The sequence below is a fragment of the Sarcophilus harrisii genome, chromosome 1 (genome assembly GCF_902635505.1).
Source record: "Sarcophilus harrisii chromosome 1, mSarHar1.11, whole genome shotgun sequence".
NCBI classification, from domain to species: domain Eukaryota; kingdom Metazoa; phylum Chordata; class Mammalia; order Dasyuromorphia; family Dasyuridae; genus Sarcophilus; species Sarcophilus harrisii.
This window is the reverse complement of record NC_045426.1, coordinates 129,914,425-129,935,541: the sequence shown is the minus strand read 5'-3', so window position 1 is coordinate 129,935,541 and position 21,117 is coordinate 129,914,425. Positions and strand designations below refer to the sequence as shown.

Below are 21,117 nucleotides of genomic sequence, written 5' to 3'. Positions count from 1 at the left end.
CACTAACTGACTATACCTTGAGAAACTCCTTCCCCTCACCCCTCTCATAAAACTTCTCATATTTGTAATTCTATCTTAAGGTTGAGGCAGCCTGATTTATGGTGAGTAAAAAGCAAACAAACAAATAAAAACTCACCTAATTTATCACAGCTAACTGTTCTTCAGACTATTTTATTTATCTGGAAACCCGAATTTGTCCAGGCATCTTGTAATTTGCCTTCCCATACTGAAAAGGATGTGACAGTTAATGACTGCATTATGACTTCATGTATAATCCTTTTAACTTCTCAGATCAGAGCATCTTTTAGTATTTGCCAGTCCTTTCATACTTTGTATTCCCTTATTAGAATAGTAGCCCCTTGAAGGCGGAAACAATCTAATCTTTATATTTTTTTGTTCCCAGAGAGTAATACATAACACAGTGCCTGGCACATAGAAAGTGCTTAGTCATGTTTTTTTCATTTATTTACAATGAGAATTAGACAAAAAAAAATGTTCTGAGTTTTAGTAACTAGGCATTGGTATTGCCCCAGAAGATATGTTCCTAGAGATTTACATGGTCATTTCAAATGTATTTTTATCATAATTTCTGATTAATTTTCAATCAGCAGTATAATTCCTAATACATTTTAGCTTTTAAATTTATAACTCAGAGTGGAATTATGTTGGATCAAAAGAAAAATTAGAAAGGAAAAATTCTTTTTTTCCTTGGTTTTCAAGAATTACTTTTGAAAAATTGAAAATAGTTTTAATTATGTTTGTTTTTATATTGACTAATATCACTAAGTTCCTTTTGCAAAGAAGCTTCTATTCTTCTTAGTCTCTAAACATTATATAATTGAATTATTTTTATATTTCTTGGGCCTCAAATTCCTTATCTTTAAAATAAGGCATTAGACTAGGTAATTTCTAAAGTTTTTTAAGTTCCTAAACTAATAAAATAAAGGCAATTTTTGCACAGTGGAGGCAGCAAAATCTGGGTTCAGATCCTGCTTTTGATATTTACTGGCTCTGTCACAATGGACATGATAGTTAGACTTTGAATTTCAGACAGTTCTTTAAGGAATAAACAGTGAATATCTGGAAGGGAGTGGGTGTGAAGGTAAAGCAGGATTGATGAGTTGTTCACATTATGTGGTCTTGATATAAGCTGGTATAATGCTTTTGAATTCAAAGTGAATAAAAATAGCATTTTTAAAAACTTCCCCAGTTGGGAAAAAATGTTGGGGAAAGATTTCCTTTGACAGATGATATGAAGGGGTTTTGTGATGTTTAAAAAGGAAACATGAAGGAGCTCATGATGGATGGGCCTTTATTTCCTCAGGAAAGTATGAGGGGAATCCCTTTAAGAGATAGGAAAAAGGTAGTGATATTGGACCTTGAAGACCTTTAGAATATCTTCTGAAGAATTTGGTATGATCTACCAGGGAAGAATAAAAGAATGATGTATTATAGGGTACAGTTGAGATTATATCAAATTAATTTATAATTGACCCAGTTGGCATAGTAATATGACTTTTTTCAGAAGCAAGCAGAAGTAAAAGTGGAAAAGGTACATGTTTGGGGTAACCGGATTGGAAGTTAGCAAAGTTTGAATGGTAAAGGGGACAGTAGATTCAGTGTTACAGGATATAGGATAGTATATAATTGAACTGACTATTTAGTCATAAAGTCAACACTGAACTGAGATGCCAGAATAGGAGTAATAGACTGGTAAAACAGAAGGGAATAGAAGGCTTGAAGACATGGTAAAAGTGCAAAATAGATTTATTAGCAATTACGCATTATGGAAGATGAAAGGATAGAAAGTTGTACAAAATCAAAGAGAAAAAATTTAGTTTAAGATCATGGAGGTTGCAGTTAGGAGTGATAGTGAGCAGTTAGATGTGATCAGCTTTTTGAGTATTCTGATTAAAAATAATAAACATAATAATGAAAATTATAACAATTGTTAGCATTTAAATGCTTTTACGTTTGCAGAGTGCATTATATTTATCTTATTTGATCCTCAGAATTACTCTGAGTTAATGCTGTTATTTTCCTTGTTTTACTGATTAGGAAATTGAGGCTGAGTGAAATTAAAGTGACTTTTTTTTGTCACATTGCTAAGTGTCTGAGTAGGGTTTAAGCTGAGGTCTTCCTGACTCCACATTCAGATCTTATGCTTTGTGTAACTTAGCTGCCTAGATTTTCATTTAAAGTGGTTTAAGAATTGAAGCTGATAACTTTTAAGTTCAAGGGGACATCAACAAATACAGGATATTAAAGTTTCTAGTGGGCTGAAATGGAAACTCTGAAAACTGAACCCCTTGAGAAAAGAAGGAAATTCTGGTGGATTATTTACAGAAAAAAACATTCTCTCTCTTTATAGGATGAGGACAGAAATAGTTGATCAACATAGAGAATCCAATCCTATAGGACTCTATGATACCAGACAAATTATCAATGTAAAAGCATGGCATCATCTTCCATTGCTGGTTGTTCCACACACAGGACTCAAAGTGCAGGCAGTAGGGAGTAGTTCAAGACATGAACACATAACTGTTATCAAGGATTTGGAGGCTTGTCCATAGTAGATGGCTTAGACTTGTTCTGTCTGGCTACATAAGGCAGAACCAAGAGCAGTGAGTGAAGTGGCAAGAAGAAAGATTTAGATTTCTCAGAGTTCTTTTTAAGTAGATAGACTTCCTCAGAAGATAGAACAAATAAGGGGCTCTTCTTTACTGGAAGTCTTTGAGCAAAGGCTGAATGAGGCAAGTAGACAGTATAAAATCCCTGGACTTGAGTTTGGATCCTGCAACTAACACTTAGTAGCTGTGTGGTCCTGGGCAAGAAATTTAGCCTGTTTTCCTTAGTTTCCTCATCTTTAAAATGGGGATAATAATATTATAGATCATCCAGGGTGACTATGAGGGTCAAATAAAATAATATTTGTCAAGTGCTTTGTAAATCTTACAGCACCATGTGAATGCTAGCTGCCATCATTATTAGCATTATTATTATGGATTGTTTTTTTTTATTTATGGATTTGAATTAGCTTGTTTCTGAAATTACTTCCAACTATCAAAGTTATGTAATTCTGTGTTATTTATGTTCTCCGACACAAATTCTCTACTGCCCACTGATATGTAGACCTGATCATTTAAAGCTGTTGGAAGACAGTAAAAGAGATTGTGAAACATTTTGTAACAAGTATAAGGAATGGAGAATGAATATCTGAACTTATTGAAACATAAATTCTCATTCATTTCATCTTTAAATTCATGTGTTTTAACCTTGACTGTAGCTATGTATGACCAAGCATCATCAAAATATATGTATCAATTGCTTGCAAATATGTATACTGTTAAAAAAAATCCTTGAAAGTTACTCCATTTGTCAAGATCAGTATGAGGCCCAGAGACTTTAGTAACTGATTTGTCCAGAGTTATCTAGTGCTAGTTTGTGAAAGAGCTGAGACTAAAATTTGTTTCTTTTGATTAGGGGGACATTTCCTACATGGCCAAATTTTTTAAAAAAAATAAAAGTCCTAGAAAATATATAGAAATATGCTATAGTACATCTTGATTATACAAAATGAACATACATCATCATATTCAGAACAACTTTAATATAAGTGATAGGAAATTTCAAAAGTTAAAAAATCATTTTGATTATCTTTTTAAAATTTACAGTTTTGCTATTATGATTTGGGTGGTTTATTCTTTAAAATGTTTTCCTAAACATTCTGTTTTTTTTTTCTTTTGGTGAGCCAATGGGATTAAGTGACTTGTCTAGGATCACACAATCACACTGCTAATAAGTAACAAGTGTCTGATGCAGGATTTGCACTCATATCCTACACTTCAGAGATTGTGTTCTATCCACTGTACCACCTAGCTACCCCTTGAAAATGATATTCTTATCAATTTTCCTTTTATGTACCAGGGATAGTTATAGATGCTAGATACATAAAGACAAAACCAAACCATTTCTGACTCAAGGAATTTATATTTTACCAGAAGGACACAACATACACAAATAAGAATATGCAGAATCCTTTTCTGATACATATTTTGCCTCCCAACTACAAGTGCAATTGAAGGTTCTTCTTCTTTTCTTTCTGTATAGTTCCTTTCTTGGAGATCTTTTAAGGTCCTGTAAGTTTAAACATCATCCCTATACAGATAAGTCTAATTTATATGTAGCCCAACTCCAGTAAGGTTTAAGGTTGTAAGATACTGTAGGTTGTTATAAGTTTATACTGCTTCAGGATAGCTGACTAGAAACTACTTTGCTGAACTTATTGTTTACTATTTTCTAGTATGGATTTTTTCCCCTCTAGCCATGCTTGTCTAGACTTTTTAAGATCTTTGTTCTGATGTCCTTTTCTCCTGGACTACAACAGATCCATTCTCATTTCCTGTAAATGTCTAGAACATATTAGTTTCTCAAAAACCAGTTATAGTTAACATGTTCTCCCTAAATCTGTCCCTCCTTTTACCAATCAATCAATCAGTTAACAAGTATTTATTAAGCACTGTGTATCAAGCACTGCTGAGTGCTAGGGATGCAGGAAAGATTAGGAAAGGCCTTGGTGAGAGTGGAGCTAAACTTGAAAGGGAACTAGAGATTTTAAACAAAGGATGAAGTATATCCAGGAATGGGGGATGGCTCATACTGTGTAAGAGGAGACAGAATGTTGTATGTTAAGGAATAGTAGGAAGGCTAGTTTGATTGGAGTTAAGAATTTGTGAAGTAAAGTAATATACCATAAGGCTGGGAAGGTAACTTGGAGCCAAGTTGTGAAAGGTTTAACATGTCAAATAGAGGAGTTTATACTCATTTCTAGAAGTAATTGAAGGTCTTCTTCACTTTATTGTGTTACATGGTCAAACCCAAGCTTTAGGAAATTCCTTTGGCAGCTACTGGAAGAGGGAGAGAAAGATTGGAGGCAAGGAGGGCCAAGTAGGAGGCTGTTACCGTAGTCCCAAAGTACCAGTTTTATAAATAAAATAATTATGTTTAGTTTTTTTTAAACTTCAATATTTATTTATACTATAGTATGTTTCATAATTAATTTTCAAAAATCTATAAAACATATCTGAAGTTGTTGATATCCCCATTTTAAGAATTTTGCATGATGCTCAGCAGTATAGTTTTGAAAAAATATTCTTTGGGCTGCTCCAGAAGTGATGGGAAGATTTTTTGTCAAAAAAATGAAGGAATGAAAAAGTCGTCCAAAGCACTTTGTTTTAAGATATGCATTGAAGAGACACAATATTAAAAATAATTAATTTTAAAGTTTTAAATAATAGAAAAGTTGCCTCTATAAAAGCATAGGGTTATATCTAATGATAGTAATGCCTTATTTTTATAAACCAAGGTTTCTATTTTATTTGTATTTATTATTTGATTCACATTATTTATCTAGAATTTACTGTGTATATGACAATCACAGATCTCTCACCAAAGATCTCTCAGAAGCCATTTGGTTTAGCCTTATATAATAGGTAGTTCTCCAATTTGTTTCTTTTTATTTCTGTAAAGAACATTTTGTAGCTTTATTTATATAAATTTTGTGGTGTCGGCAATCAGTAGATGTTTGTTAAATATCTACCATGTGCCACGCATTGTGCTAAGCACTTCATAGTAAACTCTTAGATATTATATAGTTTTTAGATATGTTTAAAGTAATTTCCTTATCCCTTCTTTATTTTCATTACTAAGAATAATATGAATGCTGATAATTTGGGGATATTTATTTCCACATGTGAGGCAATCCAGCACATGTGTGCTGGATTTAGAATCACAGGACCTGGGTTTCAATTCCAGCCCTATCATTCTACCTATATGAATTTGGACAAATCATTTAATCTTTTAGGATCTCAGTTTCCTCATTTGTAAAACTGTGGATTAGATTAGATAATTAGATTGAATTAGGTTATCATTATGGGTTTTCCAGATTTAAATCTGATTTTTTCTTGTACCTTGATCTTTATTACTGCCCTCCAATGAGATTCCTGAGTCTATTGCTTGCTTTTCCCAAGTCCAAGGAAAGATCACTAGTTCTACCATTAGAGGATCTGGGTTTCTCTGATGCATATTACTTATGTGACCTTACATAAACCATTAACTTTCTTGACCTTCAGTTATCTCACCTGGGAAGTGAAAGGGATGTGGAGAGGAGATTTCTAAGATCCTAGGGCTGTCATCCTATGTTACTTTTGGTGCTTGTTCACTGCTCTCACCCATATTGCTTAACAACTGAGATTAAAAACTGCTGCTCACACAAAAAGTAAAGAACTTTTTATAAGTGAATTGTGTTTATTGCAATAGAGAGAAAATTCTTTTCTCTCTCCTGAAATATTTTAATGATATGATTTGTATATGAAGTAGCATGCTAGTTACCATCTTATTTATAGTCATTAAAAGAGGATATTGTAATTATCAATTTTAGTTTAAAAATGTCGATTTTTAAATATTATATATTTTTTGAATTTAATGTAGCTGAATATCTTTTTTTTTAAAGATCTGAATAGTTCTTTAATTGGATATCTACAATTTATAAAATATAGCATGAAATCCTAGAAGATGAAATCTTCCTCATTTGAAAATCTCTTCTCTTTGATTTAGTTTTGGGCCCCGGTCATTTTCCTCTGTAATAACTCTCTTAGTATATGTATTAATGAACCAGCTCAATGTTCTGGTTCTAAATATCACTAACTAAATTTATTTATCTAACTAATTATCACATCTACTTGATTTTTCCTGTGTGAAGAATTATAATAATTAGCTTTTGTTTATTTAGGGGAAGTTTTTCCTCCTCTTTCAGTAGTTCAGTAGCTGGATCTTTGATTATTCAGAAAAATAATCAAGAGACTTGGGATATCCTGCAGAATATATTCTTCTTTTGAAGAGTGTTATAATTGATGTCATCAGTCCTTACTTCTAGTTCTAGTTTATAAAGGCCTCATTGTCAATAAAGACATGTCAATGTAGGAGTTATACTAATGTGGAAGAATTGTCATTTTATATTACAATCTTTCACTTTAAGTAATGATTAATTCTTGAAGGAAAACATTTTAAAATGAGTTTAATGCCTATACCTAATGTTATCAAATGACATTTCAGGTAAAAACAAAGTCTTATTTTCAATTGGATTTTGTTGTGAATTTATGATGTGTATTTTAAGTAGTTTTTTTGATGATGGTATTGTTTGCTTTCTATAAATGGGAACAACATTTATAATAGATTACTAAAGTATCTCTTAATTTTTTTTTCTTTAGTGATTTATTTGCGTAAATAACTTTTGGAATTATTTCATTACTCAACTTAATATTTGAGTTTTGTCTTAACATTCTTTGTCAGGGTCATAGAACTATTAAAAATATAATAGTATCCTTTCCCCAACAATATTTCTAAAAATAAGTTCAAGTTGTAGATAAGCACCTCATTTATATTTCACCTACATTTGGGCTTTGGTACTCAAATTATATTTATGGATATTTGTTTTATTTGTTTGTTATTTACAGTTAGCATTTATTTCTCTTTAATAAACTTAATGATTTTTTCCCTTTTTCTCTAATTGCCAGTAGTAGGAAGTATTTGTACTAAAACTATGAAATGCAAATATAAATTGTGTTTGTATTACTAATGATTAACAGTTAAGTGATTATTGGTTTTAGTATACATTATTTCATAATAATTTGAGATTAGTTCTGTATACTATATGCCAGAATCAAGCTAGAATCATAGATTGGTTACATGTAGAATGATTACTATTTTGAATTGGGGAATTACCTTGATAGCTTCTGATTTTTAAAATAATATATTATTGGTATATCTTCGTGTTCTTATATTTAATAATAATTCTTTTTATAGATCTTCCTGACAATATTTCTATTACAGGGCATGCAGTTTTAAAATAAATGTTTTCTTATGAATTTTAGGTTTGACTGATGTGTGTCGAAAATGGAAGCTTATTTTTATTCAAGACTGTTATCAAAAACAGGGGGAAATAAAAGAATGAGTAGTTCAAAGTTCCAATGGTTGTCATCGATTATTTTTTTATATTTAGTGAACCAAGCGCATGGACAGAGTAGAGGTAAGTATGAATTAAGAAACTAATTAAAATCCAATTCTATTCTGTTTATTCAGAAATAACCTGTATTGTTATTGAGCATTTTAGTTATCAATTATCTAATAGTTCAATTAAGCAAAAATTTAAAAAAATATTTTTAAATTTTCTCTGTCTTTTCATCTTTCTCATCCCCATCTGCCCTACATTTTAAAAAATAATATATAATTTTAAGATCATTTACTAAAGTTATATTTTAGTACATTATGACCATGGATTCTTAACATTTATAGCAGCAGAAAGGTTAGCACATGTTCTGGCAAGTCCCACAAATTGAAAGGCTTTTGAGTGTGGTCCTGGTGAAGAAGATATATAGCTAATTCTTTAGTGTCACATAGCCAAACAGGTGATGAATTTTTCCATCATAGGCACTCTACTCTGAAAGACTATTAAGTTAGAGGAGTTCCTGTCTTCATCAGTGAAGCCACATTGCAAAATCATCGATCCTTGAAATGTGAAGAACATTTAATTTGAATATCTCTAGTATAGATGTTTTGATCCCTATATTTATAAATAGCATTTTAATTTCACAGCTCCCATATTAATTTTGTAATATTTTGATAGTTTATTAAATGTCATCTTAAAGATAAGTGATTAAGTAACCTTCTATTAATTTTTTTTTGTATATTGATCTATAATTTGTTCTCACAATGAAAATCTACTTAATCCCCATGTAGAAAAGAAATCAAATCTTTGGTCATGGGAATATCTATATTTATACAGAGAGCATAGGAAAAGGAAACTTCTTATACTGCTATTAATATTTTTTGGGGTAATTGATGTTCTCATGTTCTGACTATAATGCATTTTATTACCATTTTTACATATTGAATCCTCAAAACTGTGATTTGCTATTAGTAGCAGTTAATTGCCTATAGATAATTACAACACATTTGTTGTTTTCCATTTATTTTTCTGGCAAAGCATTTTGTAAACTTAAAGAAAATGCAGCTCTACTTTCAACTTAAGGTATTTAACATTCTAGGTATTGAATCTAACTCCCATTATCCTTGCTCTTTGACATTATAAAAAAGCGTTGATAGAAGTCCTTTTCCTTAAGATACACCATTGACTCACTTGACCTTTCACAAACTTTTAGCTTTTTAGCTATATCCTATTCCTTACCTAGAAAGCAAGTAGAGGAGATGGAATAATAAAAGAAAGCAGAAGGCACTCTTTATCATGGAAATGATATTTTACCAAGCATATGTGTGACATATTCCTTTCATACAATATAGCTGAAATATATATGCTACCCTTTTATTATTGTGCATTGAAGTAATAATTGTGTCTAATTACTTTTGTTTATTAGGAGTTCCTCATGATTTAAATTGTATAACCCATAACTTAAAGGTATGGGACTGTTCCTGGGAAGCCTTGCCTACAATAAACCATGGTACTTATGAAATTTGTGTTATAAACAGGTATGTTTCTAATTTTCTTAAAATTTAGATGAAAATTTTAGGAAACTTAAAAATTTTTAATTTTGTGGAAAAAAGTAGAAAATATTTATTTGTTTTACTGTGTAATATAATTGGATGAATACCTTTTCCACTGATGTTTAAATACGTTTTGATGAAGTTTTTCTTTTTGATTCATTTTTAAAGAAGATAAGGTCTTTTCTGTCAATGAATTTTGGTGAAAATATCTCCCCTAGAATTATGTTCCTCTTCTTTAGAGAGTAACTTTTTTTGTTTTGAAAGAAGATACCTTTTTTCTTTATTATTTCCTCTTTTACTGAGAAAGGTTAATTTTGGACTCCAGGCTTAATTGTTAACCAGACACTTTGTTTTCTAAAACTTTTTCCATTTGTGCCTAGCTAAGAGTGCTAAATTCAACCAAATCCTCTTAATCAGGTTTTCATTATGCGGTATTGTGCCCCCTAGAGCCACGCACAGGAACAAACTTTACTTTGTCAGCTCATATTTTCTATTCCCAAATTAGAATTCATCAAATTGTCAGGTTATTTTTAAGGCCTCTGAAGCTGCTTTCTTTCAAATTTCCATTTATTGCTGATGATTTTGTGTGAAATTTGGATCTCAAGTTCAGTTTGAAGAAGTAAAGCTATTGTAGAGTAAAAAGAAATTAAGATAGCTTCCAGAATAATTTAATGGAGTATTAAGCAGTGATATTTACCTTTTTACTTCTATATAGTTAAAATGTGAATCATTTAGAAAAAAATTAAACTTGAACTATAGGATTTAAAGTTACCTCCATTTTACAAATAAGAAAGTGTTATATAGGCAATATATAACTGGGCTCAGCTGAGACTGAAATCCTTCAAGTCCAGATTCAATGCTAGAATAACTGTGTTCAATAATAACTTGAGATTATCAAAGTCCTTAAAAAATTGGCACCTAAAGAAGTGCATTTATGTAATCTGGAAAATTCATTTCTATGGAATACTTCGTTCTCAGAAATGGCAAATAGTAGAAGTCAACCAATACCTCGAAATCTGACACCAATACAGCAAAATTAGAGGGAATTCCTAGTTTATGTTTGGGAATTGATAGAAAATGATTCATAGTTACCTCAATTTCTGCTATGAGGAAGGAAGCTGCTGCTATCCTCAGGAGGATATAACAATATTTATAATGATATTTATTTAACAGTTTCTGGCTTATGAAGAGCATAGTTTTTCAGAGTAACTATAAAGTAAATTTAAGTATAAAACCTTCCAATTTACAGATGGAGCAACTAAGGTTAAGAAGGTATCATGTTAATCGTGATCTTATAATTAGTAATGAATTTAAAAGTCTTAAGTGTTTGCCAAAGTCCATACTAAGCCCTGAGAATATGAATACAAAAATTAGCTTTCCTGTCCTCAAGAAGTATATATTCTCTTGGGGTTAAACCAAGAAATAATTGAGCTTAAGAAGCCAGTAGGATGGTGAGTGGAGTCATTGAGGTCTTGCAGTATCAGTATTTATTTGATGATGCTTCTAGCTTGTTAGTTTGGGAGGTTGGAAAGGACACAGAAGCACAACAGAAAACAAGATGACCAGGATGGAATGTTAAACATGGCTCTGAGGTCATGTGGTATATAGTTACTTTTCAAGACTCCTGGGGTACTCCAGGTTCCAGCCTCCCTTTCTATCCTTAACATAATTCTTCTCTTTCATGCATTCTTTGATTCAACTAAACTTGCTGATTTGCTGTTCTTTACCCTTGGAGTGCCATCTCTGCTCTCCAAATCTTATTTTGTATATCTGTAATCCATTATATAGATTTTGTCTTCCATATAAGTTTCATGAGTACAGGAAATGTTTTGTTGCTGTCTTTCTAAATCCCTAAGCACCTAGTATAGTATCTGCCGTGTAGTTGACACTTAGTAGATATTTGTTGATTGATTTACATAATTGGTATGTTTGAATATTGTTTTTTCTTCCTTTTACAGTAGTTTAATAATCTAAGTCTACTTGGTGTAATATACAGCTTTTTTTTTTTTTTTTTTTTTTTTTTTTGCTGAGGCCATTGAGGTTAAGTCACTTGCCCAGGGTCACATAGGTAGGAGGTGTTAAGTTCTGAGGTGAGATTTGAACTCAGGATTCTCCTGACTTCAGGGGCTGGTGCTCTATCCACTGTGCCATCAGCTTAAAATTCTCTCTCTTTTTTTTTAATAATTATAACTTTTTATTGACAGAACCCATGCCACGGTAATTTTTTTTTACAACATTATCCCTTGCACTCACTTCTGTTCTGATTTTCCCTTCCCTCCCTCCACCTCCTCCCCCAGATGGCAAGCAGTCTTATACATGTTAAATATATCACAGTATATCCTAGATACAATATGTGTGTGCAGAATCGAACAGTTCTCTTGTTGCACAGGGAGAATTGGATTCAGAAGGTAAAAATAATCCGGGAAGAAAAATAAAAATGCAAACAGTTTCCCTGTGTTCTTTCTTTGGGTGTAGCTGCTTCTGTCCATGCTTAAAATTCTTAAAGTTGTTACCATATGGAGTTGTAGTCCTTTAACTACAGAGTTAAACATTGTAAGAGTTTATTGATTCTAGCATAGTTTGTTTAATCAATAAAACTTGAATCTAATGTCTTCATTCTCCAAGTCATCCTGAACTGGAGTTCAGTGGACTTCTGGGTGTCTGTTTTCAGTCTGCTGGATAATGTTTTGAGGTCCAGACTTGTGGTGAATGCTAATTAGCATGATTATGCAGATAAAATCTGTTAATGCATTCATTTATCCATATGTTGAAAAGTTAAAATACTGGAAAAATGACATGTCCTTTATTATGAGAAATTATAGAAAAAATATTAGTATGCATGAATACAGTTAATTTTGTATTAAAACCATCCACAAACCAAAATTCCTTCCTTTCAGTTCTTATATATAAATGTTCCATACAGTGCTACATTTAAGTTAGGCCTTTATATTAGGTAAATTATATTCATTTAATGAACATTAAATCGCTGCAGTAGACCTTAGATAAAACCAACTACATATCTCTGTAATGTAAGTTCTTCCTTGATATCAAAAGCTTGGCTCTATTTTTTTCCTTTGTTGAAGAATAGACATTATGACTAATAATTAAGGGACTTAAAAATAATAATACTAGAAATATTAGGCCTAGAACTCCCAACTTCCTTGTTTCTTTGTATACAAAAAGTTCCTGAAAACATTTTTAATGTTATTCATTCTCTCTGAAAATTTTGTTGTTGATTCTTTTCTTTTCAAATGATCTTTTTTCTATTGCAGTTCTTATCCCTGTATTCGGACAGAAAAAACACATTTTGAGATTCCAGCTCTTACCTTTGCTGATCATGAGATAAAAATAAATTCGATTCATGTTTCTGGGAATTCTGTTATTAAATTTATCCTAAATGAAAGAAATGTTTGTAAGTATTCCTTCTAAAGAAAAATTCACCTTAAAATCTAGGTGATATTTTTAGTGGGATATTCATATCTTTTGCTTTTTTAGATGATAGAAAAAGGTCATTTATGGTACTACAGTAATATTTGATTCATCTAGAAGTCCATTCTCATAATCCAAACTATTCTTCAAAATACCATAGAATCACTAAGAAATCAATGAGGCAGATAGTTAAAATAGATGTAAAAAAAATCTGAATTCTAAATTTCATGCATTTTGTTTCTAGTAGAGCTTAGAAGTCATTCATTTTTATTTAAGACACAGTTGTAATAAAGTTGACTTATTTGGTGTTCCATCCCACAGCAGGTTGAAACTTGAAATTTAGTCAGTAGGGATAGAATGGTATGATGGTAGAGGTAAATACAATAATACCTTGAAGTAGCAACTCATTAGCTATTTCATCATCAATTTTATTTTATTATCATGCCTCTAGAGATAAGATTGGTCATTTCATTGCTTTGTTTTGATGTCTTGATGTTACTTTTTGCTGGTTATATTCTCTTAGTTCTGCTTTGTGCAATTCTGTTTGGTTTAGTTTGTATTTCTCTGAATTCTTAATATTAATTGCTTTTTTTAAAAGAAAATTTTGCTTTTTTTGGTTTTTATTTAGTAATTCCAAACATGATAGACAATGACAAATGTGGGCATCTCTGTATGAAAGAAATCAGAGTATTGCATGTGATTCCATGAATTTCTCTGTATATAGCTTTTTTAAAAAATAGTATGTTTTAAATTTAGCAGGTTAGTTCCAGAGCTCTTCCACTTGTCTGTGTTACCTTTAGACCTCTTTCTGTTTTCTTCTGTGATTTTCAAAAATTTTCACTTGTCTGTTTAATATTGATTTTTTTATGTATCTCAGCAGCAAGGAATAAATATTTGGTAATCGAGATTATATTATCTTCTTTTCTTCTAGATTAAACATCCCCAATTTAAGAAAAAAATTTCATGTGGAGTATCTCACTGGTCTTATTATATCTTCCTCTAATTTATCAATATACCTTTTAAATTCTGAATTTATATAATATTTCAAATGAATTTTATGATTCAATTTTATGATTCAATGAGCAGAAAATTGGATTTAGAAGACTTTTTCAAATCTCACCTTTGCCACTTTGAACTCATTCTCATCTATAAAATAAGGGAACTAGATAACCTTTCCAAATCTGTGATCCTGTGAATGCCCTTGATATAGTAATGCAATCATGATATATGATTTGATGAGCAGCATATATTTGCTTTACCTTTTCATAGAATAATGCATAGTAATTGCCATTTGATTTCTAAACTAGTATGTGTCTGAGGTGATCTTTGAACTCAGGTCCTTCTGACTCCAAGCCTAGAACTCTGTCCATTCTACTACCTAGCTGATCCCTGTGTCCATTACACCAAAAAAGGTGAAGAATCCTTGAGTATATGAGCACCTGGTTTAAACTGAATTTGTTTTAACACTCCGGCAGAACTTTGATCAAATTCCCACTTCATCTGAAAGTTACAAAATGGTTCAGCATAATGAACCTGAGCTCTTATTACCTTTGTGACTTTGGGCAAGTCATGTTCCCTCTCTAGGCTTCAGTTTCCTCATCAGTGAAATGAAGGGATTGGATCCAATGTCTTTGAGGTCCCTTCTAGCTCTAAACCTAAGATCTTAAATTCTTGTTCCAGATATAAAGAAGCACAAAGATGGCATGCAGTTGTAGAAACTGTTGAATTTTTTAAATTGGTACTGCGGAAGCTCCCAATATATTTCATTTTTGTGGTAAAATATCCATTCATTTGTATAGGTCAGTCACTAGTACTTGTGTTCTTCATCCATTGAAAATTTTTTTTAATCCTTCAAGGCCAAACAACTTTTTTCTTTTCTTAATTATTCCTTTCTCAAAGCTAAGTGATTCTTCATTTACCTTTAAGATTCTTTTAACATTTAACCAGGTCTCTCTTTTGACTTTTCATATTTTACATAATCTCATAGTTAACTTGAGTACATAGCATGCCTTTTATATATTTTCAAATATTAAAGAAATTCTTGGTTGAAAAAAGATATTTGATAAATAAAGATATTTACATTGTCTACCTATCAGATTGGGTTAGATGACAGGAAAAGATGATAAATGTTGGAGGGGATATGAGAAAACTGCCAGACTAATGCATTGTTGTGAGAATTGTGAAGTGATCCCACCATTCTGGAGAGCAATTTAGAATTATGCATACCCTTTGATCCAGCAGTATCACTACTGAGTCTGTATCCCAAAAAAAAATCATAAAAGAAGGAAAAGACCCTACACATGCAAAAATGTTTGTAGCAGCTCTTTTTGAGATGGTAAAGAATTGGAAAATGAGTGGATAGATGCCCATCAATTGGGCAGTGACTGAATAGGTTATATTAAAGTAATGGAATATCATTACAAATTACAATATTATTAAAAATGATAAACAGACTGATTTTAGAAAAGCTTGGAAAGATTTACATTAACTGATGCTGAATATGAAGCAAGCAGAACCAGGAAAACTTTGTATACAGTCACAACAAGATTGTGTGATAATTAACTATGGTAGATTTGATTCTCAGTAATTCATTGATCCAAAGCAATTCCAATAATCTTTAGATGGAAAATGCCATCTGTGTGTAGAGAGAGAACTTTGGAGACCGAATATGGATCTAAGTATATTACTTTTTTTTTCAAATTCTATTTTTTATTATTATAGATTTTTATTTATAAGATATATGCATGGGTAATTTTTCAGCATTGACAATTGCAAAACCTTTTGTTCCAAACCCCCCCCCCCCCCTTCCTTGGACTCCTTTCCCCAGATGGCAGGTTGACCAATACATGTTAAATTACATTAAAGTGCAAGTTAAATACAATATATGTATACATGTCCATAGTTATTTTGCTATACAAAAAGAATTGGACTTTGAAATAGTGTACAATTAGCCTGTGAAGGAAATAAAAAATGCAGGCAGACAAAAATAGAGGGATTGGGAATTCTATATAGTGGTTCATAGTAATCTCCCAGAGTTCTTTCACTGGATGTAGCTGGTTCAATTCATTACTGCTCTGTTGGAACTGATTTGGATCATCTCATTGTTGAAGAGGGCCACATCCTCAGAATTGATCATCATATAGTATTGTTGTTAAAGTATATAATAATGTTCTCCTGGTCCTGCTCATTTCACTCAGCATCAGTTCATGTAAGTCTCTCCAGGCCTTTCTGAAATCATCCTGCTGGTCATTTCTTACAGAACAATAATATTCCATAACATTCATATACCACAATTTATTCAGCCATTCTCCAGTTGATGGGCATCCACTCAGTTTCCAGTTTCTGGCCACTACAAAGAGGGCTAAACATTCTTGCACATACAGGTCCCTTTCCCTTCTTTAAAATCTCTTTGGGATATAAGCCTAGTAGTAACACTGCTGGATCAAAGGGTATGCACAGTTTAATACTTTTTTAGCATAGTTCCAAATCCTTCTCCAGAATGGCTGGATGTATTCACAATTTCACCAACAACGTATCAGTGTCCCAGTTTTCCAACATTCCCACATTATCTTTCCCTTTCATTCTAGCCAATCTGACAGGTGTGTAATGGTATCTCAGAGTTGTCTTAATTTGCATTTCTCTGATTAATAATGTAAGTCTATTACTTTCACCTTTTTTCTTTCTTCTGTTTTTTTCTCATGGTATTCACCTTTTGCTCTAACTTTTCCCAACATGATTTATATAGAAATATGTAAAAAAATTAATGTACATGTATAATCTAAAAGAATAAAATTAATTACATTAGATAAGTATATTGAAAGCAAAGTCAAATACATAGAATCTTTCCTTCCTTGTTTCAGTTAGGTTGGACATCTTATATATTCATACACATCTTCACTGAAACATAAACCGCAGAATTTGCAGCAGGTAGAAAACCTAAGGTTATTTTGTAAGAAGCTAGAAGACTGAATAAATAAATTAGTTGACCAGCCTTAGAATTTTTTAAAAGCCTACTTTAATATATAAAGAGTGGAATATCAATAATTTTTTTTTATTCTAAAAGCTGACATCTCCTTTGAACTATATTGTGGAAGAGAGAATCAGAATTATTTAAATATCTTTCTGATTTCCCTACCATCATTCTTTACTCTTCTCCAAATTCTCTTTCATTTTAATGTCAAAATAACATTTCTGAAGTGATCTTATCATACCACTTCCTACTTAGGAATATATTTTGACTCACTATTGAGTAACCTTAAATTCAAAATCTTGGAGTAATGTATTGGAAAGAGTGATGTAGTGACTGAAAACTGTGTTAGGACTTAAACAATAGGCTAAAATGTTCTGTCCTTGCCACTAACTAGCTGTGTGACCCATGACATATCATTTAACTTTGACACAAATTTCTTCTTCTGAGAAAGAGAAAGTAAGCTATACAATTTCCATTTAGCTTTGATTTTTTTATTCTACTTATACAACTTTTAAATGCCTATTCATAGTAACTCGAGAACAAGTTGAAGTAACTTTATAACTATTCCCACATTTGTCAAACTTATTCTCTTACTTTCAAATGAAAGTCTGACTTCCTAATCTTCCAATTTACTACAGACTCCAGACCCCATGCAGTTCTTCTATCTAGTCAAGTTTCATTCAGCAATTGTTCTTCTCTAATCTTGTGGAATTACTCCCATTCTCCATGATCTTTCTAAGATCTTTTGTAGTTGGCTGAGTAGTCTTGTCTATCAGTTTTAAAATAAACAAGAATATAGTTCAGTAGTTAAGACATTCTTTTCTATCTTCCTATTTATCTTGAGTATCAACTCCCTGATCATCCATTTTGTTCTGTGATTTCAAATTAAAACACCATTCTCCTTGGCAAAAAGAATAGAAACAAGCTAAGAGCTAAGTAATTCTACTGTTTCTTCCTTTTAATACCCTCTTCTTCACTCCATACAGTAATCCTAATCTTTTGAGTCTTTTTTTCCCTCAGTACAGCTAAGATTTTTTTTAAAAAATCTAAAATCTGTTTTGAGGTTTAATTGCTTTTATGAAACTTACTGATTTATTCTTTTGCTAAACTTGTGTTGAATTTAGAAACTAATAATCACTTAGTATTTCTTTTTTCTCATTGTTTCATGTGTGCTTCATAATCTTTACTAGATTCTAGATGTCTTATGCTCATAGATCTACTTTTATATTTCAGGAACTGAAATATTGTTCAGTGCTAGGAACATGGTCAACATTCTATAAGTACTTGATCAAGGGATTGATTTGAATAGTTTGCCTGAAGCTTTCTTATATTTTGATATCCATATCTAATGAAAATTAGGTCATAAGAATAGTACAAAATTTTTAAATATTTGAACAAAGTATTTTAAAGACCCTCAGTTTTATAAGATGTTTTTACAAATAAGTTTTATTCATTTGCTAAAAAAGGCCTCTGCTTAAATGTAATAAAACCTAGTTTCATTACTATCCTGAAAAATAATAGAATCATGCATAGGAAATTAGAGTTAAAAATTACCTAAAAATAGATCATCTATTCCAGTTTCTTTTAAATTATTCTTCAAATAATTTGCTAGTAAGAAACTGATATTGTCCTTAGTTAATTCGAATTAATGAATTTTTATTGTATTTACTTGGAATATGTGAAATCTTTCTGACAATTGAGTTTTCATATTTTTAAATACTTCTTCTTTTATTTTCTTCAGTAAGAAATTGTGACTTATTGTGACCTTTCCCTAAGATAATCAGCAGATTTAAACATAGAATCATGGAATTTTGAGAACTGGTAGCAGATATATACTTTGAGACAGGCTCGCTTCCTCAAAAATACATTCTCTCATGTTACTTAAGCAAATGAAATAATATATAAAACAAAGTGTTTTATAAATTATAAATCACTATATAAATTCTACCAATTAGACTTAACAATACTCTTTTAGAAAAACATACCTCTAGAAATGTGTTAAGACCTTATCTATAATTCATATATTAACTTGAATCAATTTCAGCAAATTGTCTCTTAAGGTAATTGAAATATACTGTGGCAGCTGATTTGATTAGCTGAGTCAGTACCTGAGAATTTCATATAATTATATAGAGAAAATGTATATATTTTTAAGCATAAGGCATTTTGAAAGAGCAGGGTAGATATATCTAGTGATTTTACACTAGCATTATAAAAGTATCATGAATAAGATTAGATTACATTATCAAGGCCTGTAAAAAGTTATAGACAGTGAATAGGGAAAATAAGAGACCAATAGACTATTTTGAAATTTTGTATATCACCAAAAAGAGAAAGCTTTCTTCTTCTAGGACAGTGTGATTCTATGGCTTCCAATAATCAGAATTTAAAATAATAGTATTATTAATAAGTTCACCTGGTGTCTCATCCAATATTGGGATATTGTTTTTTATGGAAAATGCACAGAATTTCACACAATTTGCTAATAATTTCTGAAATGTAACTAGTTTATAATTGGGGAGTACTTTTGACCACATATGTGTGTAATTATTTTTTTAAATCTGTAGTTTCATGGATGTGTGTCTAACTGTGTCTGTCTTTCAACTTAGCATTCTGGTAAAAAGTTTGGAAAAGAGTTGTTTTTCCCCAGGAACCCCAGGAAAACCTGGGTTCAGATTTTATTTATGTATCATTAACTTCTCGGTACCTCTTACATAAATGAAATCACAAGTCCAGTCTAAAACCATAAGTTTTAAAACCATACCCAAACATAATACATTTAGGAGGAGGGGTGTGTGTGTGTGTGTGTATAAAATGCACATATATATATATATATATATATATATATATATATACATTTTAATACATATATTTACATGTATGTACATATATAATTTTGGTGAGATTTTTCTATTTAAATGTTAGGTCTTTTACATTTCTGTGATCAGAAGAATAAGTATATTTTAACTGTGAAATTAATGGTTTTAACAAGTTAGTAATTTATTATGTTTTTGTTTTCAAAAGCTTTAGTTCCAGCTACATTACAGGATTTTAATTTGACAGCTGATTTTTCAACCTCTACATTGTACCTGAAGTGGAATGACAATGGTTCTGTTTTTCCCTCTCACTCAAGTGTCATCTGGGAAATTATTGTTCAATATAAAGAAAAAATGGAAGTTGCCACAGTAGTAAGTTTCCTGCCTTCTTAAAAATATTAACTTCTTCTTCCTAAGTAATATGAGAAGTTAGATTTTCATAACATTGAGGTTCTTTTGGCATTGTTATGCTGCTGAACTTTTAGATTTGGGAAATAGATTTAGTAACTTATTAAGATAATACATATTCTTTGACCTTAAATAAATAGCTTAACCCTTCTTGATCTAAGTTTAATAATTTTTCAAATGAAGGGAGTCCCTTCTGGTTTTAATTGGTGATTAAGGAAAAAACCTTGTCCTGTTATATCATGGTTTACTTTACAATTTTTATATCTTTTTGGAATGATTTCCCCATGATTCATTTTCAGGTAGCTTCTTTCCATTTTGTTTTATTTCAGTAGTAATGAAAAACTGTGAAGTTGTATATCAAGTAATATTTTTTTCTTTAGTCTCTTACTCTTTTTTAATAGTGTTATTTATATTAATAATTTTACAGTATATTTAATATTGCATATTTAATAATTGAACTCAAAGATGGCTAATAGAAGAATTAATATGTTATAATCATTTTATCCATTCTCACCATATCATTTCCTGTTTGAGCAGCTATGCTATATTATCTGTGGTATATGTGTGTGTATGTGTGTATGTACATACATCTCCCTCATTCATTCTGTCAATATTTGTAGATATGCTCCATTCCATTTGGGGATGTGTTATTAAGTAACTGTACTGACAGGACCAAAAAATAATGAATGAAAAATTATAGTATGATGGAGGAGATAATGCTGCAATGGAAAGTTAAATGTGAATTTCTAATAAAAGAAAGATAAAGTGCTATGTTCAGAGAACAAAGATAGTAGTTCACATGGCAGAATTAAAGAATGTCTCCTGGAAGGGACAACATTTGATTTGGTTCTTGAAGGCTTGTTACATATCTTTTATTCTATGCATGTATACATACATGTTTATGTATAGTATAAAATAAGAATTCTGTATCATAAA

At 31.1% G+C, this 21,117-nt stretch overlaps 1 protein-coding gene across 1 annotated transcript in view; it reads left to right on the top strand.

The window, feature by feature from the left end:
• LIFR (LIF receptor subunit alpha) overlaps positions 1-21,117 on the top strand; it is an 84,043-nt gene that overhangs the window by 17,156 nt on the left and 45,770 nt on the right. The window contains exons 2-5 of the mRNA XM_031964308.1: positions 7,932-8,086; positions 9,432-9,543; positions 12,831-12,970; positions 19,982-20,145. Coding sequence (XP_031820168.1) covers positions 7,954-8,086; positions 9,432-9,543; positions 12,831-12,970; positions 19,982-20,145 — 549 coding nt within the window. The 5' untranslated portion in view covers positions 7,932-7,953. The remainder of the gene's footprint in view (positions 1-7,931; positions 8,087-9,431; positions 9,544-12,830; positions 12,971-19,981; positions 20,146-21,117) is intronic.